General features: G+C 39.4%; 1 protein-coding gene across 1 annotated transcript; it reads right to left on the bottom strand.

Annotated features, from left to right (window-relative positions):
* Positions 1-6694: 6694 nt before the first annotated feature.
* On the bottom strand, positions 6695-9999 carry hspb1 (heat shock protein family B (small) member 1). The gene is made up of 3 exons (XM_089017409.1): positions 9519-9999; positions 8216-8279; positions 6695-7143 (listed from the first exon to the last, which is right to left on the bottom strand). Exons 1-3 carry the CDS (start codon positions 9901-9903, stop codon positions 6987-6989), a joined length of 606 nt encoding a protein of 201 aa, XP_088873535.1. The 5' UTR covers positions 9904-9999; the 3' UTR covers positions 6695-6986.
* Between the last annotated feature and the right edge of the window lie 1021 nt (positions 10000-11020).

Genomic DNA, 11020 nt, shown 5'->3' with positions numbered 1-11020 from the left:
TTACGATGGTGACATCCAATTCTTGGGAAGCGGACAATAAGGTGCGAGTGATGGTTTGTCGCGTTTGTCAGTGAGGAGTCTCAAAGTCAAAACGTTCTCAACTAGTAAAACACTGTTTACAGGTTTACAAACAAAAAGCACACACACACCCCAAAATTGTCGTTGTTAACTTGTTTGATTAGTCACCACCACCACCACCACACTTCACCTTTATTCTAATATGAAATATTTTGTATGGATCATTTAAGTGATTACAAAATATTTATATTCCAGCCATCTGGCAAAGTACAAATGCTTGTACTGCACGTTTAAGATCAATACTGTACACGTCTATTGGTTCCTCACAAACCTCGAAACAAAATTTGAAAACTTTACATTTTCTTTTTTGGAAAATGAAATTCTTCTGTAACCACAAAGACCAAAACAAGATAATGCCAACTTGTACCCTGCTGCATTTTATGATTGCAGCAACCTGTCCATTTTCATATCTGATGACCCTGGAAGGATTCACTACCAGGAAATTAATTTGAATCTTAATGCAAGACATAAAGAAACAATGAATCAAATTAAATTAGTGGATGAAAAAAAGCATGACATTGAAAATTGGATGAAACATGCATTAGATGAGAGGCTCCACCCAGGCTGACTTTAGACAAACACATATAAAGGTGAACATCGTGATCCACATTTAATATTTAATTTGTACATTAAACTGTACAAATAGTAAGTGAAACCTTATCGTTCAACTCACGTTTGAGTGTCAAGAAATCATCACAGTTCAAAGTTATTACATCAAATGTTTGCACTCAATGAAAAATAATCCTAACCCATGTCGATATTTATGGATTAGTCAGGGATTTTATTTGATGCAAGCAATATTAAAAAAACAAATCAAAACAATCAATTTTTTTTTTCAGTATATAGTATCCATCACATTTTGAAACACATTTATACGGTTATGTGATGTAAAGCTTTTTACTGCCAGCATATTCAGGGCTCCAGACTATTATTTTATCATTATTATTATTTTTGTAACTCAGAGCAGTGGCCCTTAGCTGAAAGTTTAGAGTGCATTTATTTTCACGACATTACTGCAAAAGCTATATCTATTTAAAAAAATGCTAATTTTCTGGACACTCAAACATACACACGAGTTGGAAAAGGTGACTTGAACGGACTGAAATTTTCGAAGTGAAAGGCCACCAATTAGGGGCATTCTGGAGCATTGATGATGATAAACAGTTAACATTGTGTAAATGTTGTGCTCAATCAATTTAACCACAAGCCTAAAACTCAGTTAAAAAAATACGGGGTAATTTAATTGTCCATATTTTATGTGTTGTGTTTATTTTATTTACGTTAACTGTTTTGCATTTTTATGTGAAACTATTTTTTACAACTGTTAATGGTTGTGAAAGCGCAATATAAATCAGGATTTGTTTTGTTTTATTACCTTTCCAACGGGCGAAGAGCAGATGGACGGAATAATCAACCTCGAAGGTGACTTTCTTGTCATAATTTCTTCAGTTCTGCAGAGGTAAGTAAAACAAACAAAAGTAAAAATCAATTAATCCTTTGAATGAACACACGACAAAAAGAAGTGTTTTGGGTTCCTCAAATGTTTGGGGAAATAAACAAAAAAATAAAATAAACAGCTGCTTGAAGCTAACTGGTTGGAAGCTCAGTGCTCTGGTCCTTCCATTGGACGACATGTGCATTGCCTATGTTTGTATTAACCAATTCCTATTTCAGAACCAACATTTACGTTATTTTATTTTATTTTATTTTATTTTATTTTATTTTATTTTATTTTATTTTATTTTATTTTATTTTCAGGTATGTTTTGCTGTAAAGATTCATTTTCCAATTATGAATTTCAGCACAAAGTCATTTCGAACAGCTCAACTTGGAGGTGAAAAAGGGACGACTGAAGAAAAGTAAAAATGGTCACCACTAGGTGTCGCCATTATTTAGTGTCTCTTTGGAGAACACTGCAGTCCGTTTTCCAGTCTGCAAACTGAATATTCGGCAATTCTGACTGAATTGGGAATACAGAGACAAACACGAAAGGAACATGGAAAAGTCATTTAGAGAGAGGAAGGAATGGGGAGGTTTTCAGAAGAAAGCTGTGACTGCTTCTTCATGTGAGGCACTCGCCTGGTTTCAGGGCCTTGAGAGCTACTGGTTTGATGGGAAGCCACATGAATCATTTATGCCTACATTGAAGTGGAAGGGAAGGAGTGACTCAGAGGAAATGTTGAAATGTTAAGTGCTTTGGAGAAAGCAAATACAGTTTACAATAAGAGCGGTGGATTGTCATTCCTAAAATATATTCTTTCTCAAATCGTGGCTGCCGCTGCTCACCCGCAGAAAAAAGATCATGTCACTGTACAGGGTCCTTGAGAGTTTTGAAAGGCGCTTATAAATGAAATTTATTATTATTATTATTATTAAAAATATCTTCATCCACTCATTTTTCAAAACTGTTATTTGATAAAATTGTCACGTTTTGCAAGGTGGTGATGGCGGGGGCAGATCCCAAAAAGCAGGCAGGAGGGAGCAGGAGGTTGTGTTTGATAAATTGGATTAAAATAAAGTAAACAGGAACAACATCTATAACATCAAAATCTTCTGAATGGAAAAAAATACACAGTATCAAAAGAAAACCAAGATTAAAAGTCCGCCAAGGTTAAACAAACACATGCACCGCACACAATGCATACAATTACATACAATGCGTTCAACATCATACAACAGTGCATCAAACAACAATGATATTCAACAATTACCCGACATCGAATGGTCGTGCCGGGGGTCCTTTTGAGTGCCACTGATTGGAAACTACCAGCACCTGTGCAGGTGCAGGCGGGGCCGACAGCGCCCACCGTTGGTCGCCAACCAGATCATGACAAAAATGTCCTAGCCTATGAATTTGTAGGTACTGCAGAAACTTTCCAGGCCTCCATTTGATTGATGATTTTCGGAGCAAAATATGCAAAGTAATGTACTGACCACAATGTGACCAAAAGTGAAAGGGGGGGAAATAAGTATTATTTGTGTTCATTGGTTTGTCTTTGTTTGTGGCGGTTTGAGGTCTGATAGATGGGTGGTTCCCATTTGAATTCTCAGGAATGAAAGGGTTTAAAACCAAACTGACCCATATCTAGATTCTCACTGAAACAAAATGGGTTATTTTTTGCCCCATTTAAAGTTTTGTGTTCCTTTTGGATTTTTGCGAAATCCTGTTTGTTTGTAATGTTCCTTTTGTATTATTTGATACCTCAGGAAAGAAAACACTCATTGGACACCCGTTAACATTTTTTCTTAAACATACCGTATTATACAGAGTTCACTTAAATAAAAAAGCTTCAGCAGTCTTTTGTCTACTCATTGTAGACAACTATCCTATAAGTTCAAAGCCTGAATAAAAACAAACTAAAATGCAGAAGCAGTGATTCATGTGTTATCAGTCCTGTGTAACTATACAACATGCTGGAGGCTGAGTGCATAGCAGAGCGCTCTAAAAATAGCGCAGGCCTGCAGCTTCTGAGTCAAAAGTGGGGTTAGTATGTGCATTAGTGGGCTGGCACGCAACATGAACTCAGTCAGAGAGGAAGAAGAAGCACACAGCATGCGACTTCATCACCAGTTGTGTTGATACATCTTTCATTTGATCCGCCTCTGACAGTTGATTCGTCTGCACTGGATGACATCCAACTGTTCACACTGGCACAACAAGGCCGATAAACATGCATCACCCGTGTTTTAAATGTACAGAAAGGTATTAAGAGGCGAACACGCACACATGCATATACGTCTGTGTAAGCTCTCAGTCGTACAGGAGTGGTCCATCGATGAGAAGGTTTCTTCAGCCGTCATCTGTACAATTTTGAAGGTTTCGGACGTTTCGCCTCCTATCCAAGAGGCTTCGTCAGCGAACTAAAGTTTGACTGGTCGTATCGGCCCTATTTATATATCCTTAATGTCCAGACATGGTGGCGCCGGACACAGCTATGATAGGTCCCTACTCTCAGGTTGGGGGGGCAGAGGACCCCTCCCTGTGGCCCCACTGATTGTTCCTACATTCCTGACTAATATATATATATATATATATATATATATATATATATATATATATATATATATATATATATATATATATATATATATATATATATATATATATACAGTAAAGTCTCGTTATATCGATATTCAAGGGAGTCCGAAAAATATCGATATAACCGGGACTATCGATATATCCGACCCTGTTTGCATGTAATTTTCTCCGTGCGCGCATAGAAATAGCATCGATATAACCGGGACTATCGATATATCCGATATCGATATAACGAGACTTTACTGTATATATATATATATATATATATATATATATATATATATATATATATATATATATATATATATATATATATATATATATATATATATATATATATATATACATGGAGCGCCATAACCAGGTGGCTGGCATAGTCTACCGAAACATCTGTGGGGTATGAACTGGAAACCCCAAGGTCAAAATGGGAAACACCTCCCAAGGTAGTAGAGAATTACTGAGCAAAGATCCTGTGGGACTTCCAGATACAGACTGACAAGATGGTAATGGCCAACCAACCACATATCGTGGTCATAGATAAAAGGCAAAGGAAAGCCGTTGTTGTGGCTGTAGCGGTCCCGAGTGATGGAAACATCAGAAAGAAGGAACATGTGAAAATGGAGAAATACCAAGGGCTCAGAGAGGAGCTGGAGAGAGCCTGGAAGGTAAAGGTGACAGTCGTGCCTGTGGTGGTCGGAGCACTCGGGGCAGTGACCCCCAAACTCCACGAGTGGTTGCAACAGATCCCAGGAACAACATCGGATATCTCGGTCCAGAAAAGCGCAGTGCGGGGAACAGCACGGATACTGTGCAGTACCCTCAAGCTTCCTGGTCCCTGGTAGAGGACCCAGGCTAAAATGGGGGACAGACACCACCCATGGGGGGGGGGGGTGAGATGAGGACCAATGGAACCAATATATCCACTAGTATTCTTAACTGAATAGGGTTTCGAGGCTACATATTTTATTTCCAGTCAAAAGTATTCAAGGCCTTTGAATCGTTCATTTGAATTAATTTTGTGATCGCTTGTTGCTTTCTGCCAAAATCACTACTCTGTTGCTAAGATGACCTGACATGTGAGCGTATTCGTGCATGCGTGTGCAGCTAAAGTGTGAAGAATAACACGATACAATTTGGACACAATGTGAATATGGGTTGGGATTAACACATTTGGACTCATAAATTATATTTGTATCCTAATAAACAATAATTTGTTGGTTGGTTTGTTTGCGGGATTTTACAGAAACCACCACATCTGGGCAAGGACCCAAAAAGAGTGGCTGATAAAATACTGTCTTCTTCACTGACCTGTATTGAATGTGATGCACTTGCACTCGACTCGAATGGGGAGGCGACAAAGTGGATACAGCAGATGGTCCTGCTCCCATAGAGCTGGAGTGGAACCACAAGCCTTTGCAACAAATGATCTTTCAATCAAGGGATATATTTATCCCTAATAAATGTATACTTTGCACATCAGCTTCAATCCTTTTTAACAATTGCCATCAATGCAAAGACCTTTAATTTGATGACTTTTCCTAAAGGAGCCCAAATACATTAAATACAACAACATAACATTGACCATATTTACTACTGTTTTTGCATCACTACATTACGTCACTTTACATACGACACTACATCACTTTACATTTAGAAATTACGTGTATTGTCTGTTGTCAATTATCTGACTTTTTTAGCCACATTATAATTACCTTGCACGCTGGGTCCGAGAGGACATTAATTTAATCTGTGCTGTATTTCATGCATATTAGCATATTTGACAATAAAGCTGACTTTGACTAATGTATTCCTAAGTAACAGGCCAGTTGCATGCTACATTTTGATATCTTCTCCTATGAAAACAAGTATGGTATTTTCCAAGGAATAAGGCACACCGGAGTATACGGCACACCTACAATGAATTGTGTCTTTTCAAACATTGTCCATATATAAGGTAAACCAGACTATAAGGCGAACCTTCAATAAAGGAAAAGGTTTTCTAAATATAATGTAGAAAGATATAAAACATTTTCAAATATAAGGCACACCATATTATAAGGTGCTACATTAGAGGCTGGGGTGACGCACTACTTCTTCTTCAGGTTGAAATGGAGTTGTGGCTGCTTACAGTAATTAAATAAATACAGTAAAAGTAAAAAAGTAAACCTGTTGTGGCTCAATATTACTTCACATATAAGGCACACCTACGTTGAGCGAACGCGGGCTGCTCACCCACAGAAAAACTGATCCAGTGACTATAAAGTGACCTTGAGTTTTGAAAGGGGCTTATAAATGAAATGTATTATTATAAGGCGCATGGTCATCTTTTGAAGAAAATCAAGGCTTTCACCTTACACACCGGAAAATAAAAATACATTTTCCTTTTCTCTGAAAAATTAAGCATTTCATTTATTTATGTCAAAAAGTATATTGATAGATTCCAAAGAGTTGTAGTTGAGGAATTGACATTTGAAAATATATGTACTGTGTGTGAAAATGAACAATATATCAGAAAAGATTGCTTAACCGTTCAAGAAATGAGATAAAGGCAAAAATACAGGACTGCAAAACAAGACATAGTGCTTGCCATTTCATCTTTATTCTCTGTTGACATTTCGAAATCAACTGAGAATGAAACCAGCCTATTTACTGACCTCTAACTGGTATTACTCTGCTTTTTGGGGTAGGTGAAGTGCATGCTGTCAGGAGACTGTTATATTCTAGTGTGACATAAGAGCAGATGTGCTCAATAGAAATGAGGCAGAAAGAACAAAGAGATGAGGAGAAGAATTACAGTGCAAAGTGAAAAGTATAGATGCAAATGTCTCCATCATCATCTTATTTGAAAGCATGTTTGTGTGCAAGGCTCCTATTTCTTCACCACTTCACTTTTGGTGTCCACAGTGACGGGTATCGAGGTCTCTGCAGCAGTGATGGCCGGCTTGGCGAGCGGGGCCTCCACCGTCAACATGCCATCAGGAGACAAAGACGAGGTGACTTTTTCCACATTCGCGCCGGAAGGGAGGCTGCAGAGAAGGAACAATATATTTGAAAGTTTTTAGCAAAAGAATGCCCGACATGGGCATGTTTATTGGTCATTAACAAATTGGACAATTATTTGCCCCTATGACTAACCCCCAAAATGCAGAAACGTATACCAAATTACACAGCAAAATGCACACATTAAAGACATATTAGACAACCATAGAGATAATAGCTCTGACCATAGATAAAACCAAGTAAAGCTCTTAATTCAATTATTCTCTCTTCACTGCAATGATCTGTTTGAACAAATCACCACAATCTTGTAGAACAAATGAAAAAAAAGTTTTCCATTTTCCAATTGCTCACTGTGTCGTTTACCGGTTAGCATAGCAGCTAACATAGCATAGTTAACATTGAGAATAGGCTCTATAGCGGAGCTTTACAATTCAATTTGTATTGAATTAAAACGGAAATTCTTTCTTTAGTTTCCAACTTTTTTTGCAATACTTTTTCAAATACAATATAGTGTATGTTGTTCAAGTGTCGTATCTGTAACAAGGTTGCTACGTTAAAGAAAAGAAACATCTCATGAAAATTGACTTGTTGATGGTGATCTGGACGAGTTAAATGTTTTTTACTTGCCAAAACATTCTAAAACGAATCCTCATTTTGCCAACAAGGCGAGTGTCAAAAATGTTACTTGATTTGATTAAAAGCAGTTACATTGTATTGCGGCCTCTGGGTGGCAGCAAACCCAAAGCCAATGTAAAGCGAGGGGTTCACGTTGAAAGCAGGGATTGATTTTGGTTAAAGGAACCTTAATGGGATAATAAACTTGTTATGATAAACTGTCTTTTGCTATAGGAATTACACATTTTCCTATTTGAGAGAGAGAACTATGGCTATATATTTTTTTTCAATTCAGTATAGTTCAAATGTCAGGGTGGAACCATTCCATTCAATTTGTGATGACGATTTAGTGGGCGCCACACCTGTAATGAGATGTTTTCAGCAAGTTTGCTATATCAAAAGCGTCCATCAAACTGAGAGATCACTCTGAGTCTCTATTTGTCACAAGAAGGAGCTGTCAGCTGAGATGCGTGAATTACTTACGTATATTTCCTGGTGAAAGATCTGGACACAAAGCCATGTTCGTCTTTACGCTCCTCATGTTTGCCTAAGGATGAAAAGAGTAAAATTAAAACAACAACATCATCTACATCCTCTTGAGGGTAGCAGGTATGCTGGAGCCAATCTCAGCTGTCTTCGGCCTGTGGAGGGGTAACACCCTGAACTGGTGGCCAGCCAATCACAGCTTTACAAATGCACTTGAAATGATGTATCTCGAAGGGAGCACTTGTCCCCTGAGGTGAACTAGACTTGATCTCATCCAACTGTGTGGAAGAGGGGTACACCCTGGACTTACTCCCACTTCCCAAAAACATTCAGGGCGGGTTAATGGAACACTCTAATTTGTCCCGGGGTGTGATTGTGAGTGTACATGTTTGTTTGCAAATGTGTACCTTGCCAAGCATAATTATAGTCTGTAAACCTGTCATAGGTGTCCAGATTCATTTGAACTATGTGTCACAGCGTGTTGTTTGTTGTGGCAACAGGAAGATTAGGCATTTATCCCCGCGTCTTAAAAAAGACCAACTGGAGGCTTTTGAGATTTCTATATTTATATGCTGACAGTTATCATTGAAGCAGATCATCTTTGTTTGATTTGAAATAACCGGCACAAGGCAGCAAATTCCACTCTGGCTTTGTTTATCTTAGGTGCCCCCGACTCAGTGCAGTATGGCGGCGGTCACAGCAAAGCTTGGACAAGCTCCAATTGTCCTTTTAAACCCCTACCCAAGATGGCAGCACACAAAAAGCACGTTGCTTTGTGAATTCCTTTAAAAATTGTGAAAGCACTCGTCAGTGAAAATGGACCCTCCTACATGTTGAATAGTTTTTGTATCAGCTGGCTTTGATCCAAAAAAAAACCCACGCCCACTATCACACTGGGAAAATAGCCCTCCATTGTTCCAAGGTATTATGTAACTAAGTTTCCAGAACAGTTAAGCTGTAGCTGTTATGCGGAAAGGCGCAGACTTTTTTTTTTTTTTGAAACTGCTAGATACTCCTGCACAATCTAATGAGAGCCAATAGAATGATCTCATACACAAGTATATAAAGATGTACCGGTCTATATACACGCGTACATCAACTTAAAGACAATCTGAACACATATACGTAGTACAATACAATGCAAGTCCTGTAAACGTGGCATATTATCTCTCCAATACACACATCAGACAGACAGACAGACAGACAGACAGACAGACAGACTGAGAGACAGACAGATTATAATAAGCCCTTTACAGCCATTATGATTTATTTGATGTTAGTTTAAAAAGTGAGACCTTACCAGTGATTTCCACCACCCCATCCTTGGTCTTGACCACCAGCTCTTCAGGTGAGAAGTGATTCACATCCAGCGAGACTTTCCAGTTGTCTTGGGTCTGCTTGATCTCCGACATGCCCGTGCTCATCTGGCGCGACAGGGCGCGAGCCTGCTGTGCCATCATGGCACCCGGGTACATCATGGGAGCCTGAGACATCACCGTGCCCATCTCGGTGGGCATCACTGAGGGCCTCATGTAGCCGGGCCAGTGGGTGCTGGGGTACGAAGCCAAGTCTTCCATTGAGGCGGGCATGGCAAAGGTCTGGTCGAAGATGCGGCTGTGCCAGTCGCGGAAGGGGTCCCAGCTCGGGTTGCGCAGCATAGTGAAGGGGATACGTCTCTCTGCCATGATGAAGGATAGCTGTTGGTGCACTTTGGCCTCTCTGACAATGTCCGCCCAAGATGCTGGCCCCCTTGTATTTATATGTCCACTGTACACCAGCCTATCTCTTTCCACTCCCCTCTACACACGTGTGGAAGTTACCAGAATAGCTATTTGTGGCAGATGTAACACTGCAGTGGAATCCAGCAGGAAGGCCCTCCCCAAATGACAGCTGACCATTGCACTGCTGAACCCCCCTCACTTCCTCCACACACACACACACACACACACACACACACACACACACACACACACACACGCACACGCACACGCACACAAACACACACACACACACACACACACACACACACACACACACACACACACACACACACACACACACACGCACACACACGCACACACACACACACACACACACACACACACACACACACACACACACACACACACACACACACACACACGCACATTTGTGTCCCATTTGTGTGTGTGTTTTTTTTAGTGTATTAAAAACATAAGTGATTCTGAATGAAACCTCTCCTCTGTTATGGCTCCAAATTTTCTGCTGGGAAATCAGACAAGCATGAGATTCCATTTCATAGCATTTTTCATCAAGCTGAATAATAAACAGTTACAATTTTAAAAAAATACATATTTTGGAAAACTGGATTTTTAATTGCTTAAACACACATGTCAGCACAGGGTGAAATTAAACAACCACCTGAATCATTTATTTGCCAACTTGGAACTGCCATTGCATCGAAGGTTTACCATTCGCACCTCGACAATATCACATTTTAAAGTAATTAATGTCATATTGTACAGGAAAGTTAGAATTAAAACTATGCAGCAATATTCCGGGCAGCTCTATTGGATGTCGATGAAGCATAATCAACAGCGGGAAGAAGAGGCAGAGAAGGTCCCCTCCTAAACTGCAGTAATTATGACTTCTCCCACAGAGCGCAAATCAGATCTGCTTGTGAGTAATATTATATTCTCTGTTTGTATGAGTTCCTGTTCAACGTGGGGTGAAGTAGCATTTATTGGAAGGCTATCATGTTGATAGTTGAAATCTCTCACCATGAACTTGAATGTTGATTTCGGCCATTTCATCTCGGCTTGA

Source organism: Hippocampus bargibanti, linkage group LG16, assembly GCF_051943395.1.
Source record: "Hippocampus bargibanti isolate YZ-2025 linkage group LG16, ASM5194339v1, whole genome shotgun sequence".
Lineage (NCBI taxonomy): Eukaryota > Metazoa > Chordata > Actinopteri > Syngnathiformes > Syngnathidae > Hippocampus > Hippocampus bargibanti.
The sequence above is the reverse complement of the archived record's forward strand: the minus strand, read 5'-3'. Positions and strand labels throughout refer to the sequence as shown.